General features: G+C 40.5%; 1 protein-coding gene and 1 non-coding gene across 9 annotated transcripts in view; both read left to right on the forward strand.

Moving 5' to 3' along the window:
- SIDT1 (SID1 transmembrane family member 1) overlaps window positions 1-22627 on the forward strand; it is a 107822-nt gene that overhangs the window by 62319 nt on the left and 22876 nt on the right. For all 8 annotated transcript variants that reach the window (XR_009738356.1, XM_061427102.1, XM_061427101.1 and 5 more), the window contains 6 exons: window positions 9865-9908; window positions 17170-17241; window positions 18561-18706; window positions 19461-19534; window positions 20570-20636; window positions 22322-22395. Coding sequence is in view for 7 of the 8 variants with exons in the window: in XM_061427102.1 (XP_061283086.1) it covers window positions 9865-9908; window positions 17170-17241; window positions 18561-18706; window positions 19461-19534; window positions 20570-20636; window positions 22322-22395 (477 nt within the window). In the remaining variant the exon portion in view is untranslated. The remainder of the gene's footprint in view (window positions 1-9864; window positions 9909-17169; window positions 17242-18560; window positions 18707-19460; window positions 19535-20569; window positions 20637-22321; window positions 22396-22627) is intronic.
- On the forward strand, window positions 7952-8058 carry LOC133255549 (U6 spliceosomal RNA). The gene has a single exon (XR_009738969.1). It is a non-coding gene; the product is annotated as a U6 spliceosomal RNA (small nuclear RNA).

The raw sequence follows: 22627 nt of genomic DNA on the forward strand, positions 1-22627 counted from the left end.
TTGGAAGTTGTAAGGGATAAGTACTAACCATACAGAGGAGAAATTGGATGATTGACAGGGTGATGAATATTAATATGACCAACAGGAAGATGGACACTTCCAGGTGTGGTACTCTGAAAAGGACACAACCTCACTTGTGTAGTATTCCAGCCAGAAATGCCCATTTTTACTGTAATCATGAGGAAAAAACTAGACAAACTCAAAATGTTGAACATTCTATTAAAATGTGTCACAAAAGACAAAAATTAGCTACGGAAATGTTCCAGATTGACTGAGACTGAAGATACATGATGACTAAAGACAATACCCGATCTCAGACCGGATCTTTTACTAGATGAAAAATATGCTGTAAAGGACATTATTGGATCAATTGACACAACTGTAATACAGACAAGATAAGAATATCATATCAGTGTTAAGTGTATTGAATTTGACAATTACACTGTGATTATATAAGAGATTACCTTTATTCTTTGGAAGTATTTAGGCATAAAAATTGATGACATATGCAATTTACTTTCAAATTGTTCCCCCAAAATTTATATATACATATAAATGAAAACTGGAGAAGGAAATGGCAACCCATTCCAGTATTCTGGCCTGGAAAATCCCATGGACAGAGGAGCCTGGCGGGCTACAGTCCATTGGGTCGCAAAGAGTTGGACACGGCTGAGTGACTAACACACATATATGAAAACACACACATGTACCCAGAGACAAAGAATGGTAAAGCAAAGGGAGTAATATGCTAACAATAAGTGAATCTGGGTAACAATATGTGGGGATTCTATAGTCCATTCTTATGGCTTCTCTAAAAATATTTTCAAATAAAAAATGTTAAAAATAAAAACACCAGTCTACAGGCAAATACACCTGGAAAGTATATATACATTAACTGGTTATCAGCTCAACTAATTGATTAGATCATAACCACTAACATAGAACAAATACTTGCTCTATGCCAGGCACTGCACTGGGCCTTCTAAGTAGATTATCTCATCTAAATCTCAACAACAGTAAGTACTAGTATTATTATTATTATTTGACAGTTAAGAAAACTGAGGTATTGAGAAGTTAAGTAATTTGACCAAGAATTCACAGCCACTAAATGAAGGAGATGGGATTTGAACCCAGGCAGTCTGGCTAGATCATCAAAAAAGCAAGAGAGTTCCAGAAAAACATCTGTTTCTGCTTTATTGACTATGCCAAAGCCTTTGACTGTGTGGATCACAATAAACTGTGGAAAATTCTGAAAGAGATGGGACTACCAGACCACCTGACCTGCCTCTTGAGAAACCTGTATGCAGGTCAGGAAGCAACAGTTAGAACTGGACATGGAACAACAGACTGGTTCCAAATAGGAAAAGGACTATGTCAAGGCTGTATATTGTCACCTGCTTATTTAACTTATATGCAGAGTACATCATGAGAAATGCTGGGCTGGAAGAAGCACAAGCTGGAATCAAGATTGCCGGGAGAAATATCAATAACCTCAGATATGCAGATGACACCACCCTTATGGCAGAAAGTGAAGAGGAACTAAAGAGCCTCTTGATGAAAGTGAAAGAAGAGAGTGAAAAGTTAGCTTAAAGCTCAGCATTCAGAAAACGAAGATCATGGCATCTGGTCCTATCACTTCATGGGAAATAGATGGGGTAACAGTGGAAACAGTGGCTGACTTTTATTTTCTTGGGCTCCAAAATCACAGCAGATGGTGATTGTAGCCATGAAATTAAAAGATGCTTGTTCCTTGGAAGGAAAGTTATGACCAACCTAGATAGCATATTAAAAAGCAGAGACATTACTTTGTCAACAAAGGTCTGTCTAAGCAAAGCTACGGTTTTTCTGGTGGTCATGTATGGATGTGAGAGTTGGACTGTGAAGAAAGCTGAGCGCCGAAGAATTGATGCTTTTGAACTGTGGTGCTGGAGAAGACTCTTGAGAGTCCCTTGGACTGCAAGGAGATCCAACCAGTCCATCCTAAAGGAGATCAGTCCTGGGTGTTCATTGGAAGGACTGATGCTGAAGCTGAAACTCCAATACTTTGGCCACTTGATGTGAAGAGCTGACTCACTGGAAAAGACCCTGATGCTGGGAAAGATTGAGGGCAAGAGGAGAAGGGGACGACAGAGGATGAGATGGTTGGACGGCATCACCGACTCGATGGACATGGGTTTGGGCGGACTCCAGGAGTTGGTGATGGACAGGGAGGCCTGTCGAACTGGGATTCATGGGGTCACAAAGAGTTGGACATGACTGAGCGACTAAACTGAACTGAGTCTGGCTCCAGAGTCTTAGCTCTTAAAGCAAGCTGGTCAAGATGGGACTGGAGTGGGCAGGGCATGTGAGGAAGGGTAGTCCTGATTAAGGAGACCAGATCCAAAGCCTGGCACTCCAGCATGGATTCAGTTGAAAAAGGGTCCAAAAAGCTGCCAGCTTTGATTCAGATGAGTTCTAGTGTCATGGAAAAAGAAGTTCATCTTTTCTGCCTCTCTTAGGACAACTGTCTCTACCTCTGATGTTTTAGATTTTAGAAAATAGGATTTTACCTCTTTAGTTACCTAGCAGACATAATCAACACTACAACCGACAGAAAAATTAAGTTAATAACTGGATATCAATCTCTCTAAAGCTGTTATGCAGCCTGCTGAAGTGAACACAGTTTTTAAAAGTTGCGGCCTAAGGCTCTATTGAAACCTCTGGCTGCCCCAGATTACTGTGCTATACAGTCAGCTGCACAGACATAGAATCTTTCCAAATACAGGCAAACTGAAAATAGAGATCTGGAGACATAAGAACTACTTGGCATCTAACTAGGGAAACGGAATGAGAGAAAATGCTAACAGAACGCTTCCTTCATTGAACCGAGCAGAAATCACAAAGTTTTCTACAAAAGCAAGCGAAGCCAGTCCTGGAGCAGAATACCATTTGCTTGCTGAGCCTCCTGTTTCTTGTTACCAATACCTGTAGTGTTTGCAGCATATGCTATGAGATGCGGGTGAAAACATTGATTACAGACCTGGCTCCTGTCCTCAGGGAGCTCAGAACCCAAAGTGTTTTTATGCTTTTTTCTGTTTTTTCTTTTTTTTTTTTAAATGTTTTTTTGGCTCAACTCCATCCCCCTCCCACCTCCAAGCTACAGTTCATTTGACAAGTATTTATGGAGCCTCTGCAATGATACTCTGAGTCAAGCACTGACTGCATCCATGTCTCTCATTCCGTCCTCTCAGTCACCGTGCCATACATTGAATTTAAACTGCATAATACTGATTACTTGTCCTTCTGTTGATTCCTGTATTAATTATCTGTTACCACAATAACACTGCATAGAAATCAACCATAAAAACTCCAATGGCATACAGCAATACATATTTATATTTGCTCATAAATCTATGGGTGAACTGGATGATTCTGCTAATTTGGACTCTGGACTAGGCTTAGGGGCTTCCCAGGTGGCGCTAGTGGTAAAGAACCTGCCTGCAGTGCAGGAACAAAGAGATATGGAATCAATCCCTGGGTCGGAAAGATCCCCTGGAGGCGAGGGCATGGCAACCCACTCCAGTATTCTTGCCTGGAGAATCCCATGGACAGAGAAGCCTGGTGGTCTACAGTCCATAATAGGCTCGAACAGAGTCAGACATGACTGAGTGACTTAGCATGCACACATGCACTAGATTTCAGAGATCTCAGCTGGGGTGGTCATAATGTGAAATTACTGGGCAGGTTAGAGAAGCACTGGCTCTTTCAGACTGGCCTCAGGTGTACTTTGCCCTTCATCCTCCAGCAGTCAAGCCCTGGTTTATTGTATCTTCAAGAGAAATTGCACAAAAATGCAGGCCTTCCTTAAGGTGTAGGCTTTAAAGGGGCTCAATATCACTTCCCCCTTGGTGTCCTTGGTCAAATCAAGTGATAAGCCCAGTCCAGATGCAAGAGGTGAAGATACAGACTCCATTTTTGATTGAATGGGCTGAATACAAGATGAAGTATAGCCATTTTTCAACCAATCTAGAATAGTTCTCATTTACTCTTTTTCTTTTATTTATTATATACTGCCTGCCTCACACTAGCTTTGTAAATCACTGAACTTCTCTAATAAAGAATTTTATCAGCTCCAAAACCTAAGGCAAATGTGGGTAAAGCCAATTAATACAAACCCAATCATCTTTTATCAGTTTGTATAATTGCTTGCTAGCTAATATCACTAAACTTGCTCTTTTTTAGAGGGACTTCACTAGAGCCTCATTTGCCACCTAGACTCATCAGACCCAATTGTAACTGTTCTCCTTAATGATATGACTCAACAAATATTTACTTGTCCTTTCCTGGGTGCCAGGCCCTGTCCCAAAGGTTAGGGATTCAGTGATGAAGAAGACAGTCTAGATCCCAGCTGTAATAGAACTTACATTGTACAAAGGGAAGACAGATAAGGAGGCAAGCAATTAATAATTAAAAAAAAGACTTCAGCTAGAGAACAAACACATTAGTGAGTTTATTAAGATATAATTCATAGACTATAAAATCTACTCCTTTTTAAAAATTCAGTGGTTTTAGTATATTCATAGTTACACAACCATCACCACTATCTAACTTTCATTATCTCTAAAAAGAAACCCTGAGTTTACCAAAATTATAGGATACAAGATCAATATACAGAAATCAATTGTATTTCTATACACTAGCAAATATACAATTCAAACATGAAATCAGGAAAATGATCTATTTACAATAGCATCAAAGAAAATAAAACAGTTAGAAAAGAATTTAACAAATTAAATATAAGACTTGTACATTGAAACCTACAAACATCCTTGAAAGAAATTAAAGAAAATCTAAATATATAAAAAGACATCCTGTACTCATGAATTAGAAGACTTAATATTGTTAAAACGGTATAGTAGACAGAATAGTGGCCCCCAAAAGATGTCCCTGTTCTAATATTTAGAACCTGTTACTATGTTCTTTACATGTCAAAAGAGATTTTACAGATATGATAAAATTATGGTGATTATCCTAGATTATCTGTGTAATGTATAATATAATTATACATTCTAATGTAATCACAAGGGTCCTTACAAGAGAAAGGCAAGAGAGTCAAAGTAGAAGATATGATGAGGAAAGGCCAGGTTAGAGTAACATATATGAAGATAGGGAAGGAGTCATGCCTCAAGGAATGCAGGCTACCTCTAGACGTTGGAAAAGGCAAAGAAATGGATTCTTCCTTGGGGTTTTCAGAAGGAATACAGCCCTGCTGATATCTTAATGTTAGCCACATAAGATTCATTTTAGAATTGACATCCAGAACTGAAAATAATAAATGTGTATTGTTGTAAACCATAATATTGTGATAATTTGTTATAGCAGTGATATAAACTAAAAGATGTGGCAATATTCCTCTAACTGATCTACAAATTCAGCACAATTCCTATGAAAGTTCCAGCTGACTTTCTTCCAAAAATTGATAAACTGATCCTAAAATTCATATGGAAATGCAAGGGATCCCAAATAGGAAAAACAATCATGACAAAAAGAACAAAGACTCTGAACTCCCAATGCAGGGGGCCTGGGTTTGATTCTTGTCAGGGAACTAGATCCCACATGCCTCAACTAAGAGTCCGCACACCACAACTAAAACATCCCAGGTGTCGCAACTAAGAACCAGTGCAGTCAAATAAATAAATATTAAAAATAAAAAACCTCTGGCACTGACATAAGACATATAGATCAATGAAACTAAATTGAAAGTTCAGAAATAAACCCTTACACTTACGGTCAATTGATTTTTGACAAGGATATACCAAGACAATTCAATGAAACAAGAATATTCTTTTCAACAAATAATACTGAGACCCTTAGGCTTCCACATGAAAAAGAATGAACTTGTACCTCTACCTCAGTTCGGTTCAGTTCAGTCGCTCAGTTTACGACCCCTTGGACTACGGCACACCAGGCCTCCCTGTCCATCGCCAACTCCCAGAGCTTGCTTAAACTCATGTCCATCGAGTCAGTGATGCCAATCCAACCATCTCATCCTCTCATCCCCTTCTCCTCCTGCCTTCAATCTTACCCAGCATCAGGGTCTTTTCAAATGAGTCAGTTCTTCACATCAGGTGGCCAAAGTATTGGAGTTTCAGCTTCAGCACTACCTGAGAACATATAAAAAAGTAAACTCTAAATAGAACAAAGATCTAAATAAAAGAGTCAAATTTATAAAATTCTTAGAAGAAAATACAGGAGTGAATCTTTGTGACCTTGGATTAGGTAATAATGTCTTAGATATGACACCCAAAGCAAAAGTAACAAAAGAAAAAATAGGTAAGTTGGATTTCATCAAAATTAAAACTTTTTATTTTAAAGAACATTATCAAGAAAGTGAAAATACAACACAAAAAATTGTAAAAAAAATGTTTGCAAATTATATATCCATAATAGTCTAGTAACCACGACTATATTAAGAATCCTTCCAACCCAATGATAAAAATAAAAATATCCTAATTTTAAAAGGGCCTTTTTAAATTAAATAGATATTTCTCCAAAGAAAATATATAAATGGCCAATAAGCATATGAAAAGATGTTTAACATCATTAGCCATCAGGGAAATGCAAGTCAGACTACAATGAGATATCACATTATATCCACTAGGATGGCTACAATAAAAAATTTTACTGGAAAAATAACAAGAGTTGATAATGATGTCAGAGAAATTAGAAACTTCTACATTGCTAGTGGGAATGTAAAATAGTTCCTGCTATCAAGCTGCAGTGGAAAACAGCTTTAAAAAGTTACCTCATACCAAGCACTTCCATTCCTAGATATAGACCCAAGAGAATTTAACACATATATCCACACACACAAAATTGCACACAAATATTCATAGCAGTGCTATTCATGATAGCTAAAATGTGGAAACAATAGAAGTGTACATCAAGTATAAACAAATAAACTTGGTATATCCACACAATAGCTATGATTATCCAGCCATAAAAAGATTTAAGTATTTTCAATGAGTGGTGCTGGGAAAACTGGACAGCTACATGTAAAAGAATGAAATTAGAACATTCTCTAATACTGTGCACACACACACACACGCACACACACACAAACTACAACGGATCAAACACCTAAATGTAAAGCTGGACACTATAAAACTCAGGAAAAACATAGGCAGACCATCCTTTAACATAAATAGCAGTCTATTTTTGATCCACCTCTTACAGGAATAAAAATAAAAACAAAAATAAACAGGGCCTAATTAAAATCTTCTGCACAGCAAAGGAAATCCTAAACAAGACAAAAAGACAACCCAAAGAATGGGAGAAAGTACTTGCAAATGAAGTGACCAAGAAGGGATTAATCCTCAAAATATACAAACAGCTCTATGTCCAAAAAAAAAAAAAAAAAACCAATCAAAAAAATGGGCAGAAGATCTAAATAGACATTTCTCCAAAGAAGGCATGGAGATGGCCAGAAAGCACATGAAAAGATGCTCATCACTATCAGAGAAATGCAAATCAAAATTACGTACAGATATCAACACACACCAGTCAGAATGGCCATCATCAAAGTTTACAAACAATAGGGATTTCCCTGCTGCTTCAGTGGTTAAGAATCCACCCTACAATGCAACTAGGGATCAAACACGCATCAAACACCCTGGATGTGTGTCTGATCCCTGATTGGGCTGAAGAGCAACTGTGCCCCCACGTCACAATTACTGAGCCCGTTCACCACAGCTAGAGAGTCTGTGCACTGCAGCAAAAGACCCCGAGTGCTGCAACTAAGACTCCAAGCAGTCAAATGAATATTTTTTTTTTAAGTTTACAAACAAGAAATGCTGAAGACAGTTTGGAGAAAGGGGAACCCTCCTACACTGTTGGTGGGAATGTAAATTGATACAGTCATCATGGAGAACAGTATGCAAGTTCCTTAAAAAAACTAAAAATAGAACTACCAGTGCTCACTTGGGCAACACATATACTAAAATTGGAACGATACAGAGAAGATTAGCATGGCCCCTGCGCAAGGATGGCATGCAAATTCGTGAAGTGTTCCATATTTTTCTCTTTTTTTTTAGTATGAATTTATTTATTTTAATTGGAGGCTAATTACTTTACAATATTGTATTGGTTTTGCTGTACATTGGCTTGAATCTGCCACGCGTGTACATGCGTTCCCCATCCTGAGACCCCTCCCACCTCCCTCCCCATACCATCCCTCTGGGATTTTTCCTTTTACATTTCTGTCTATACATTCTATTAATTTTTGAGAGTTTGATGTTGAAACTCCAACTAAAAATCTTAATTGACCTACTTTAAGAAATAATTGTAATATATAGTGGAACTATATGTAACTTTGTTCTGTATATTTGGAGTCTCTTATAAATGTGTTATCATACTTTCATAGCTTAAAAAATAAAGAAGAAAAAATAGAACTACCATGTGATCCAGCAATCTCACTCCTCAGCATATATCCAGAGAAAATCATAATCTAAAAGGATATGTGCACCCTGATGTTCATTGTAGCACTGTTTACAATAGCCAAGACACGGAAGCAACCTAAGTGTCCATCAACAGAGGAATGAAAAAAGAAGATATGGTATATGTGTGTGTGCGTGTGTGTGTGTGTATGCATACACACACACACACATATGTAATGGAATATTACTCAGCCACAAAAATGAACAAAATAATGCCATTTGCAGTAACATGGAGGGACCTAGAGATTATCATACTAAGTCAGACAGAGAAAGAAAAATATATCACTCTTATGTGGAATTCATTTTTAAAAAAGGTATAAATGAAACTCATTTACAAAACAGAAACAGACTTACAGATATCAAAAAGAAATTTCTGGTTACAAAAGGGGAAAGATGGGGTGGAGGGATAAATCAGGAGCTTGGGATGGACACACCCATACTACTATACATAAGATAGATAATCAACAAGGACCTGCTGTATAACACAGGAAGCTCTACTCAATATTTTGTGATAATCTATATGAGAAAAGAACCTAAAAAAGAATGAATGTATGTATATGTATAACTGAATCACTTTGCTGTACATCTGAAACTAGTACAACATTATAAATCAACTATCAGTTCAGTTCAGTTCAGTTGAGTTGCTCAGTCGTGTCCGACTCCTTGTGACCCCATGAATCGCAGCACGCCAGGCCTCCCTGTCCATCACTATCTCCCGGAGTTCATTCAAACTCAGGTCCATCGAGTTGGTGATCAACTGTACTCCAATAAAATTAAGCATTTAAAAAAGACTCATGTATTCATTCATGCTACCACACAGCATTATGCTAAGTGAGAGAAGCCAAAGAGACCACATACAATATAATTCCATTTATACATGAAATATCCAGAATAGGCAATTTTATAGCAGCAGAAAGTACATTAGTGGTTCCCCGGGGCAGGGAGGAATAGAAAATGGGGAGTGACTGCTATTGTCTGAGATTTCTTTGGGTGATGATGAAAATGTTCTGGACGTAGAGAATAGTGATGGTTGCCCAACTTTGTGAACATACTAAAATTGGTTGAATTCTGCACATTAAAGGATGAATTTTATGGCATGTGAATGATCTGAAGATAAATGAATGTGGAAATAAATGGCATGTATGTGCCTAGGTGTGGAATTGCTGGGTCATATTGCATCTCTAGGTTTACCTTTTTGAGGAACTGCCAAATGATTTCTCAAAGTGACTGGTCCATTTTACAATTCTACCAGCAGTGTGTCAGAGTTTTCTGTACATCCAAAGGCCCATTTGAGATCCCAGCAGAGAAATCTGCAACAAAGTCTATGGGAACAAATGTAAAATGCTGAGGTTTTTGCTGTCTTAGGAACATGTGTATGTCTTGTCTGCAGGTTTCGGAGAAAATCCACTGATGGAAGCTTTGGTTCCAGTGATGGTAAGAAAAACCCCTGGTTTCAATTCAAACTGATGTCAAGTAAAAGATAACATCCCATCTGGTACTTCTGTCTCTCTGACTTCTGTGATTTCCAAATCCTCTGTTGATTCCCATCCCCGCTGAGTGGTCTAATCTGTAGTCTTTCTACAGAAAGCAGAGCTAGTAAGAACCAATCATGTAACACTGTATAAGTTTTGGGTGTACAACATGATTCTATACTTGTATAGACTCAAAATGATCACCAATAGAAATCTAATTAACATCCATCACCACCAGTGAAGTTGCTCAGTGGTGTCCTACCCTTTGCGATCCTATGGACTGTAGCCTACCAGGCTCCTCCATCCATGGAATTTTCCAGGCAAGAGTACTGGAGTGGGTTGCCATTTCCTTCTCCAGGGGATCTTCCCAACCCAGGGATCGAACCCAGGTCTCCTGCATTGAAGGCAGACGCTTTACCGTCTGAGCTACCAGGGAAGCCCAAGATGATCCATCACCACACAATTTTTTCTTGTGGTGAGAATTTTTAAGATCAATTCTTTAGCAACTTTCAAATATGCAATACATTATTATTAACTCTAGTCACCATGTTTACAGTACATCCCCAGGACTTATATTTTATAACTGGAAGTTGGGTACCTTTTATGTGTCCTATTTTCTAAAAAGCCTAAATCAGCATGAGTTACTTAGTGTTGACAAGATCAAGAAGGCTCTGAAAATTAGCTCAGAGCTAGAGGTACCCTTCAGATGGCAAGCAGAAATGAAAGAGTGATCCAAAAAATAAATAAATAAAGATGCATCAGTTGGATTCCGGTGGCTACAGGTAACAACAAAGTTTATCTCAAACATACTTAAACAATAAAGAGTGTCTCCTCTCCCTGAAAGTTGAGCAAAAAGGTAGGCTTCAGGATTCACTGAATCCAGTGGCTCAGGTCCTTTTGCCTGCCATTCCCCTGGTTCTGCTTTTCCCCCAGTGCTGGTGGTGAGGTGGGTCCTCACTGACAACATCCAGAGGGAAGGACTTTTTCAGAAGCACCTAAAAGCGTCTTTCATGTTTCATTGGCCTAGAGTGGATCATACACTCATTTCTAAACCAGTCACTGCAAAGGAATCTATTTACCTAAGATCAGTCAAGCCTGCTTATAGAATTAGGATTAGGTTATCCTTCTCTAGGATCAGGGTTTCTCAAACTCAACATTGTTGACACTACATTCAGATGATTCTTTGTTGTTGGGAGCTGCCCTGTACATTGGAGGATGTTTAACCACATTCTTCACCTCCATCTATTAGAATTCAGGAATACACTCCCACCTTGTGACAACAGAAAATATCCCCAGACATTGTCAAGTGTCCTCTTGGGGGCAAAATGTTCCCCCTACTCCTACCCCCAACTGAGAATCACTGACTTAAAAATGTGGGCTGCCAGGCACAGGTGAGAATACAGGAACAAAATCCTAGCTTAGTTAGAAAATAGAGATGTTCATGCCAAAGGGCTTTGAAATTAGGAGGAAGAAAGGAACCTTGTGGGCTTCCCAGGTGGCGCTAGAGGTAAAGAACCTGCCTGCTGATGCAAGAGACATGGCTTCCATCCCTGGATCAGGAAGATCCCCTGGAGAAGGCATGGCAATCCACTCCAGTATTTTTGTTTGGAGAATCCCATGGACAGTGGAGTCTGGTGGGCTACAGTTCATAGGGTCACAAAGAGTCAGACACAACTGAAGTGACTGAGCACTCATGCACGAAAGGAACCTTTGTCATGCAGAGAGGCTATGGGGAAAGACGGCACATGACCACTGGTGAGACAAGACTCAGGTGCTGCAAAAAAGAGCAGAGAAGACAATCTCCATCCTAGGAAAGAATCAGTTAGTGACTCTTAATCGTAGGAAGCAGATCACTGAGAAACTAGTCTGGAGCAAGAGACAGAAGCAAGTGAGGGATTTTACCTGTAGACTAATGTGAGAGATTCAGGGGAGGAAATTCTGGAGAAGAGCAAGGATACAGAGAGCAAGGATACAGAAGGGCCAGGATCAGTGTGCCCACAGGGGCTACATGAAGTTTAACTGAGCTCGGAGATACAGGAAGTGCCCTGGGGGCTAGAGCCTAGAAAAAAATGCTAGGAGCAGAGTCTGAAAGAGGGGATCCCACTAGACTTGGCCTGTTGGCTGCCTCAGTCAATGTAGAGTTAGACATCGGAGGAACTGGGCCTGATGCTTTCACCTTAGGTGTGCCTGAGGTGGAGGAAATGGAGCCAGGTCCCTACAATTCGCCAAACGGTTGGCATCTCTTAATTACGTAACAATAGGACGGCTGCATTTGGAAAATCTGTTAGCTCCCCTGCATTTGTTTTTCATTGATTTATCCTGCAGTTTGTAAGCTTATTTGAAAAATGTTGACGCTGGCTCCAACTGAACTAAAAAAGCAAAAGAATTTCTTTCATACTTCATGGGAATAAGAAGGAGATAAGACCCTGGGGCCCAGATGAAGTGGAAATAGTGTTTGTAAAGAGCAGCTTCGGGCGAGAAGGGGCGTGATTACTGTGGTGTGACTGGATGGACCTCGTATTCTCCATTGTCACTTAAGACGGGTCTCTCTGGTCATCTGAGGGGCACCAGGCAAGCCTCCGTGTTCTAGAAACATTTCCTTCAGGGACAAAGGAGCCTGGCAGGCTGCAGTACATGGGTCACAGAGAGTCAGACATGCCCGAGCAACTATCATTCTCTCACTCAGGGACTCTGTCAGTGGAGAAACCCTACACTTCACATCACTGTTAAAGAGCCTGCACAGAAATTCAGTTACCACCTCGAAAGAGAGACAGATGAAGCATCACTTGCAGGCCTCTGGGACACATGAGCTGTCACCATGATGCTGCGTGCAGCCTAAGAGGAGGGTACTTTCTCAAGTAGGGGAGCTGGACAAACCTGACAAGTCTGTAGACTGAGGAACCAAATGACCAATCAGATCCTTCCCTGGACGGAGCTATTACTGAATCAGCCTCCCAGCAGAGAGCAGGGTCTGGAAGGGAGAAGACAAGCAGTGTGCTGAGTGCAGAGGAGTCGGGGAGCACAGGCCATCCTCAGAATCTGTGGTAAGGGGTCTCAGGCTCTAGTATTGACTCTCTGATAGATTTTTCCAAATTTCCTTGATTTTGCTTGCCTGTTTGTTTCTTCTAGAGGAATTTTACTTTTACACCCTTGAAAAGATGGGTGGCCTTCCTTATTTTCTCCTCAACTTTTGACATGTTAATACAACATGACACCAGCTGGAATAGGTAGCCAACTGGCATAAAAATTAAACCTCACAGCAGCTCATTCACATCATTTCTGACTCCTTCTTAGCTTCCAACCTTCTAAGGCTAGAGACAGAAGGGGGCAGGACAGTTATAAATGTGAAGTCCCTGAAAGAGTCAAGCCTGCTCAAAATGAAATGAAATTTTTCTCCTCACATGGAGCAATTAATATAAAAGGCAGGCAGGCAAGCTTATCCTATTCTAAGTTAGCAAAGCAGACAGATGGCAAAGGGCTCACGTGTAAAGAAAAACATACCAGAACAAGTTTCCTCATTAAGATGAGCTCATTCACAACTTTATATGTTTGCTTATTCCCAGCCAGAACATCTCAGTCTGTCCTATAAACTGGTATATTGTGTTTAATTCTGCTTTCTATATACCATACAGTTAAACAGAAATATGGCTTGCCTTCTGGGAGCATCGATCACATTTGAAGTTTGGGAGGCAGTGCTTTGGTTCTTGCCTTTCTAGACGTTAGAAAAGTTAACAGAATATTGTAATCCCGTGTTGGCCAATCTCCTATTTAATTGTGCATATAAAAGTGCACAGATTTGAAACAATTGTACTGCAAATGAAAATCTTGATGCTCTTGTCCGTTACAGAACTGTTGGTGTTGTGGTTGCTTTGGAGTGCAAGGGACTGGGGACTATACTGAAACCAGGTCCTGCTCAGCTGTGAGGCAGAGTAGAGAGCAGAAACCATCCAAGTCTGAACAAACCTACACAGCTGGCTTTTTCTTTTTAGTGAAGTTGTTGCCTAACAAAACAGTGATTTTGTTTGCACTCTTGCTTTGATTTTAGTTTTTGGGTTTGTTTTTTTTTTTGCCTCTTTTGATCACACACACAAAAACACTTTGCCTCCCACAGACCACTTTAACCCCCCGCCACAGTGGAACTCAAGCATTATCCTACGCATGCATCTATTTCCCATACCAGAGGGCTTCCTGGGAACAGAAAAGACCTGAAATCCTGCGGTTTATGATTTTAGTATCATTTTCACTATTTGCACATGTAATATTTTTTTAAATTACACTGTAAACAAGGACCTAAGTTAATGATTAAAAGAAGGGAATTTAGGCTTGAAAAGAGAAAAAATGTGAAAGCTACTAAGGGAAATGTGAAGGTTACATCACTTAAGGAAGAGACCAGAATGGTGGTTTCTGTGAGAGTCGCCTGCCCCCCGCCCCGCCCCACACAGAATGACCTTGATAGAAAGAAGACTATACAGAATTACAGGCAAGCAGCAGCATCCCAACTAAAAATCAAATATTGTGCTTAGATACCTTTTTTGAATATATGAGTGGAAATGCAAATACGCCTCAACTCCTTGTCTCTTTTGAAAAATGAGCACTGTAAAAGCAACACACTCACTGCCAGGTATTCAAATGTTAAAGGAAAATCCCTTCCTTTTTTTTTCAATTAAGAAGATAAATTTTAACTGAGATCAGTGCAATGAACCATTATCTATCCACTATGTGAGTGATTCTGGACAAATGATCTGTCTGTGCCTGCTTTTTGTCATCTTTAAAATGGTGATAGTAATAGCACCCATGTCACAAGGTTATTGAAAAATTAAAAGAATGAATTCTTGGAAAGAACTTAAAGGAGTGTCTGACACACACCAGTGTCACCACTGCTGCCTAACGTTTATCAAAAGCTTACTACTGTGTGTCAGACGCTCTACGTCAGGCAGCAGTAGTGACAGAAGTCGTAGCAGCAGCAAGCGCAGTAACAGTATAGAAGCCTGAGGAGCAGCACCAGCAGTGGTGGTAATAGTGGTAATACTACTTGTTACCCTCAGTAGTGGCGGCAGCAAAGCGCTCTGCCCAAACTACAGCCAAATCTCTCCTTGGCCAAGGAGAGTCGGTCAAACTGTACATGGCATCTTCCCATAATACTCTGACTGTGCTCAAAAGATTTAATCTCTCACTCTTAAGAGTCTGAAAGTAACCTGTTTCTTTGCCTTGAAGTTGGATGAAAAGCACAGATGGTGTTGATACCATGTTACATATTTATGGGTAAGCCCAAGAAAAGCCAAGGAACATCTACTCTCTCTAAATAGTAAGAACTATATCAAGGAGTCTCCAAGCCTAGGAACAATGCCAAAGTCCATTGTGAGAGCCCTGGGAATAGCTTTGCCTGCCAGGAATGTTGCATTAGCCAGAGGCCTTGCTGTCCAACTGAGCTGGCTCTTGGCTAGGCTACCAAAAGGAGGGAGGAAATTGAGTCTCCAAGGCTATTGATTTGTTCCTCATCACTGGCTAAATGTTTTGAACTTAAGATTTAATTATTTTTCTCCATGGAGGAAAGGAATAGGCCCACAAAGAGTGAAAACATGATGAAGCCTACAGATTGGCTCCCAAAACTATGAATGTTTTTACTGTCCACCAGTGAGAATGAAGTTTGAAAGCTGGATGAAAAGAGCTAATTGTGACAAACAAATAAATTGTCTGAGGCTTTTGGTTCTTTTACGTGTGTTGCATACTGTAGCATTAATGTAAAGAATACAGATGATATTTTCAAAGAAGAAATGGAAATATATTTGCAATGAGGATATAGACTATCTTACATGTCTTCACTGAAAATAGATTTTTCTGCAAGAGTACAAGACACTGACTAGTTAACTCACAGACTTCTTCACCCCTAGTGTGATCCAAGCAATCTCACCTCTCAGGAAGAAGACACATGATGGAATTCCCACCAGCCTGACAACATCCCAGACCCTGACAAAGCTTAGGAGACAGCAGAGAAATATTCTCAGGTGTCTTCACAGATGACGGTGGCTCCCAGAAATATTGTGGCACTAAGTCAGAGTCAGAGAAACTGCCTAGATGCCTGCGCCCTTGTTTGTGTTCTCTTTGTTCAGCTCCTCCTAATTCTCAGAAGTGGACAAACTCAACGGGAGAGCATCTTTTCCAGTAACCAGTGAGAAGCTTAGGAGGCAGCTTTCTCTGGGGCTTTCCAAACCTCACTGGAATAGTTTGAGGAGTACCATCTTAGCAATATTTTTCTCTCACTGCCAACAGCCATTCGGCAACAGACACGCCTATTATATCTCTGAAAAAAAGTGAAAGTGTTCATCGCTCAGTCGTGTCCAACTCTTTGTGACCCCATGGACGGCAGCCTGCCAGGGCCCTCTGTCCATGGGATTTCCCAGGCAAGCATACTGGAATGGGTTGCCATTCCCTTCTCCAAGGGAATCTTCCTGACCCAGGGATCGAACCCAGGTCTCCTGCATTGCAGGTGGATCCTTTACTGTCTGAGCCACCAGGGAAGTCCATTCCATCTCTGTGTTATGCCCCAAATAACCCATATTCCTGTACATAGCTCCTGTAGTCACTATTGTTTGTTCCAAGGAGTGCAGTAATTTCTTTCCTGTCAGGGCTAATCCTGCCTACAGTTAGGGTACTGCTAATGGCTGTGACAAATAAACCTCTGAATTACAGTGCCTTAATCACAGAAGTTTATTTCTGGTGTTTATGTTCAGGGGTGACCTTTCTCACAGTGATTCCAGGACCCACACTCCTTATGATTCTGCAGTACTGTTAGGCAGGAATCAGCAACATTTTTTTTTTTCTGGAAAGTGCCAAATAGTAAATATTTCAGGCTCTGCAGGCCATGGAGTCTCTGTCACAACTGCTTCTCCTTGCCTTGATAGCCAAAAGTAGCCATAGCCAGACTCAAATGAGTGGTTGTGTTCCGGTAGAGCTTTATGTACACTTAAAATCTAAAATTTCACCTGTCATAAAATAGTATTGCTCTTCTGATTTTCCTCCAACCATTTAAAAAATTTAAAACCATTTCTACTTTAAGGGTCATGCAGGAACGGGTGGTGAGCTAGATTTGGCCTGCAGACCATAAAATTGCCCTGCAGACTCCTTATATTAGAGTGAAAAGAAAATCAAACTATTTAAAGTCGTGTCCTTTCATTCTAGCAACTAGACACAAGTGTTTGCCTCTTTGTTTTTCTTTTTAACAGGCTCTGGAAATATGTCGGTGTCAAATCCCATTGCTGCCAGTACCCCTGAAGGGAGCAATTACGGGGCAATAGGTATTTTTACAATGAGTCCATTCATGGAAGTGTCTCCTGATTCTCCCAAGAATAGGATACAAGTGACCCTCCAGCCACTAATAACTGTGAAAGTGGGCAAGGCGGTCATCATATAAGATTAATTGACTGGGTGATCTGGAAGTTTCCTTCCAGCTTTTTTTCTGGTTCTATTGATCTGTTTCTTGAGTCTGCTAGCCACTTTCAAGCAGAATTTTCTGGGACCATTGCTGTCAACTCCTGTGGGTTTTTTTTCATACCCAGACTGAGTTTAGGGTGTGGAAAATGCGTCAAGAGTCTGATGTCAGGGAGCCCAACATCAGTTGACCCATTGTTTCATTCTCAGGTTTCAGAGGAGTAAGGGTGCTCAGAAGATGAGGCTGTGCAGCAGGTGAACATGACCGAAGCCTAGCAATCCTCCATTTGGGCTAACTTCATAACTGAACATGCTCACTGCCACCAGTCACTCACACGGCAACCCCCAGGCTGCTTAAGTGGCCTGAAGGGGACAGAATTCTGATCTCTGTCCTGCTAGCGTTGGAGGGCACTGAGGCTTCCACACACTTCCATGATGCTTACAGGTCTATGAATGGTGTGCTTTAAGCTGTCAGTATAGCGGGGCTGGGAATCTTGTATTCCTGCCCTGTTCTTCTGTAACTTTGAGAAGCATGTGGGCTCAGCGCCGGAGACTTATTTCTGGCTCTGCAAGAACAGGGTTTTGTTTTTTTTTCTTTAACCATCTGAACAGAAGAAATAAAAGTGGAAGGTAGGCTTGGCTCATGTGCTCATTAAGCTGCACAAATTCCCATCTGCTCTCAGAAACATTCACAGGAACACAAGGATTCTTCCTGAAATGTGGTTTTCATTATATAATCACAGATACGGCATGTGGGGGATTTCAGTGTACAGATACCTTATCCATGAGAAATGTATAGCTGCCGGATATGTAGGTGCTTACATATACATGTGGTAGATGCTATACATAAGTACATGCATGTGTATGTTTATATATTTATGTTCATATTTCAAAGTATGAAACATGAAATATAAGCACATTATCTTTGCATCCAAAGAGTTAACACAGAAGATGCCTTTATATTTTGTATTCAGCCCTAGAAATAGGTGATTTAAATGTAAAAATAGGAGAGTCAGAAGTCCATTGAGGAAGAATTGAGAGAGCATGTGTTGTGGGTAAGGAGTTGGTTTTTACCCACACAACGTGTCCAAGAATGAGTCAGCACTGTGTTTTGCAGAGAGAGAGCGAGATGGGTTCCATGGGTTCTTCTCAGCTTGGGAAGGCAGAAGAGTCTCCTCTGTTTCAGATGAGTCAAGCTCCAGTCCTGGCAGGCAAATATCCTCCTCTGATGGTAAACAGCCATGCCAGTCAGACACTGACAGCTCTGTGGAGGAAAGTGACTTTGACACCATGCCAGACATTGAGAGCGATAAGAACATCATCCGCACCAAGGTACCTCTCTCTGCCTGGCCACACCCTCCAGAGGACAGAAAGTTCAGGAGTCAAATACAACTTCAACAATGCCTCAATTGCCTTTATATATATATATATATTTTTTTTTTCTTCAGGGGGAGTCAAATTTCACAGGGGGCTTTTTAGATAAAGCTTAACTAGCTACTAAAAGCAATACTCAGTTAATTAACACTCCTTTCTGGAGGGAAAAAGTGACAGCAGTAAAGAGAACAGAGCACTAAAATGTTCATGGGTCTGAGGTGGCTGATTATGGACAAAGATGAGGAAGGGTTCCAACCAGGTGCAAGAAAAGATTTCACTGAAGGGTGTACTTGGAAAAACGCCCTGGTTCCAGACATAAAATGCTTCAGGAGTAAAAGCTCATTTCTTTCTGATTCATATGTATCAGACTATGTTGTACCCAGTAAGCGACATGAAGGTGAATGGTATGGTTTCAACTCTGTAATTCAAGAATCACAGTGGGCATCTCTGAAAACTGGGAAACCAATTCTTGAAATTTAAGAAGTATTCAAGATTCCCATTGGGTTTCTCACATCAGCCACTTTCCCTAAAGCCAAGGGAAATACTAGGATTTTTAAAGGCATCCTAGGAAAAGCAAAATTATGAGAAAAGTCTTGTTTAATCATTTTAATCCCTAATGAGGGATTAAACTGAAATATGTAAAGCTCTTCTTTGTATTTTATGCAAGACATCCAAGTACAGTTTTGCATTCTCTTTTTACTTGGCATCCCAGATGTTCCTTTACCTGTCAGATCTGTCCAGGAAGGACCGAAGAATTGTCAGCAAAAAGTATAAGATTTATTTTTGGTGAGTAGATGATGAGAAGGACTATGGCTCTCTTTAGTAAAATTAAAATTTTCTTTGTAAAAGCCACAGTGAACTTACGTGATTCATATAAGTGAACCAAATCACAGGTTTCAGTGTTTAATGAGACACACATAGAGGTGTTTAAAGGATTTAAGTCACAATGCATAGGAAAAACAAACAAAACACAATCAAAGGCAACCAGTCCTAAATGAAATAAATACAAAGTATAAATAAGAACAGTAGTGGAATCCTGTGTTTTTAGGGAGACACTAAATCCTCTTCCAGGAAGATACTAAAACTATCTTCCAGGAGGCATGTTAAACAGGAACCATTCCCTCTTCTCTCACCAGGACTTACCCTTGGGAGAGCCAGTGATTTCTGGGATGAGACGCCTAGAGCACCTCCCGGTAGCTAGAAATCACCCTGAGGGAAGATGATATCATCAGCCAATGATAAATAGACCTGTGATAAATGGACCACACAGAGGTGGTGGTCCTTCCAGGACCACCTTCCAGGCAGAAAGTCTGAGGTGCCTGGCCGGGTCCCCTCTTTTCCCTCAGAAACCCCTGACAGACAGTTGTGGCAGCTCCTCTCATTCTTTTCTCTGGAAGGATGACCTTTTACTTGGACACGGATGCTAGAGGGAAACAAGAGCCACCCAGTGGGGGTCACGTGGAACTCCACGGCATAGTGGGACCAGTGTTTTGGAACTAAGAGGTAGCTAAGAGAGCCACATCCCCTTCGTGTGATCCATCACCCATTACCTGCTCTCTGATCATTTTTAATCTAATGATATCTTAAAGAGATAGGCCTTTATTGATAATTTCCTTAAACCAGAAGTAGTATTTACACTGTTATGCAAATGATTGTATGAGAGGAAGTTTGGAGAAACAGGAACCATGTAATCAGTGTCTAATCACTTTGGTGAGTTAAGCAGGCAGTTATGGGGTGGAAAGATACTTTAAAAAAATTACAAAGCAAAAATTCCATTGTTAATTTGGAAATAACCATTTCTGGTTCCTTTTGTCTGCATAGGAACATCATTACCATTGCTGTGTTTTATGCACTGCCTGTGATCCAGCTGGTTATCACCTACCAAACAGTAAGTGCGGCCTCAGACCCCCAAATCCCAGCTTTCACACAGCAGAGAAAGACCTTTGCTGTAATTTACAGAGAAAGGTATAAAGAGCTCTGTCCAAGAATTAATTTCTCATTCGGATTCCCACAGGATTTCCCCATTGGGTCGTCTTTGAGCTTTAAATCTAGTTCCCCAATGTTTTATCACAGACCTCTTGTATTACTTTGTCTACCAGTCTGAAATTATTACCTTGCACTCATTTAGTCTTGGTGTCTGTCAGCTATGTCTATTGTTTAACCAGTCTGAACTTTTGATCATTGTGGGATGATGGGTAAAGTTCCAGACCAAAACAAAGAAACCTGATGTCTAATTTAGCCGGTGTCCCGTCATTGAGGGTAAATATTTTTTGTAAAAGTAAGAACAGCTTCACTAATAAAATATTAAAAGAAAAGGAAATATAAAATAAATAATAAACAAACAAAGGACTTTCCTAGTGGCACAGTGGATAGGAATTCACCTGCCAATGCAGGGGACATGAGTTTGATCCCTGGTCTGGGAAGATCCCACATGCCACAGAATAACTAAGCCTGTGTGCCACAGCCTCTGAGCCTGTGCTCTAAAGCCCATGCTCCACAGCAAGGGAAGTCACCGCAATGAGCAGCCCACACCGCAAATAGAGAGTAGCCCCCAAGCTGTAACTAGAGAAAGCCCATGTGTAGCAACAAAGGTCCTTTGCAATGAAAAATAAATAAATAGATTTTGTAAAGGCAATTAGAATTAAAAAAAATAATAATTAAAACAGCTTGAGAATCCCCACTGCACCTTTGTAGAATCCTAAGGTCCAGGTCACATAAATGATCTTGTCTAGGATCTATTATACATGAAAAAGCCCATTTAGAATAGCACCAGGCTAAAGGTGTTTCTAATACAATGGCTCTCAAACTTTGTTGTGTGTTCAAATCATCTGTGAGATTTTTTAAGATACCAGTGTCCAAGCTGTACCCCACAGCAGTTAGATCAGAGTGGAATCAGGCATCAATACTGATGAAACTCTTTGTGATTCCAATATACACCCACATTAGAGAGTCAACAGTTTAATAATATTTCACCAACTCCATACTTAATACATGATGAGGACAAGGACTTTATAAGATTTGAGCACCATAATTTATACTCTAAATATTCTCTGAATACTTTGGGGCTCTGTTGGAAGATACAGCTGTGGTATAGGAGGGTTCTTAATGATAGTGATAAATATGGAAAACTGACCACATATCTCCTTATGTCCACCTGCCCTGTGGTTATCAATTCAATACAAAGGATGGGACAGCTCTTTACCCTCCCAAGATTCATCTAGAAAATAGGATGTACTGTGACAGTCCTGCTAGGCAGGCCCCAGAGTTAACATCCTTTCAGAACCCTTTTACAATAAGAACAAAGGAAATGTTTTCAGTTGAATTCTGCCTGGCCACCTAATGAGGGACACAGAGTATTTGAGTTCAAAGCAAGACGGTAGCATTTAAATGAAATGTGTCTGTACCTGTGTAAAGGCTGGAGGTAATGACTCGTCCCCTGCTGAGAAGGAGCACTGGTTACACTGTAAATCTCTGACAGTTGATCACTGCAAGCACTGTCGCCTGCTTTCTGTGATTTCAGGCTCAGGGGATGGAGACAGACAGCGTCTCCTCTTCTCGCTCTTGCTTTTACAGGTTGTCAACGTCACTGGCAACCAGGATATCTGCTTCTACAACTTCCTCTGTGCTCACCCCTTGGGTGTCTTGAGGTAAGCCCAGTCTTGTGGTTGCCCATGAGGCAATGAGAGATGCCTTTTTGTGTAATGTAGTATGAAATGTGTATTTAAAAAAAAATACTAGAAACAATTGTGGAAAACTACCTCAATCAAAAAGTAAGTATAGTTGCTTAGTCGTGTCTGACTCTTTGGGACCCCATGGACTATAGCCCGCCAGGCTCCTCTGTCCGTGGAATTTCCCAGACAAGAATACTAGAGTGAGCTT

Source organism: Bos javanicus, chromosome 1 (genome assembly GCF_032452875.1).
Source record: "Bos javanicus breed banteng chromosome 1, ARS-OSU_banteng_1.0, whole genome shotgun sequence".
Lineage (NCBI taxonomy): Eukaryota > Metazoa > Chordata > Mammalia > Artiodactyla > Bovidae > Bos > Bos javanicus.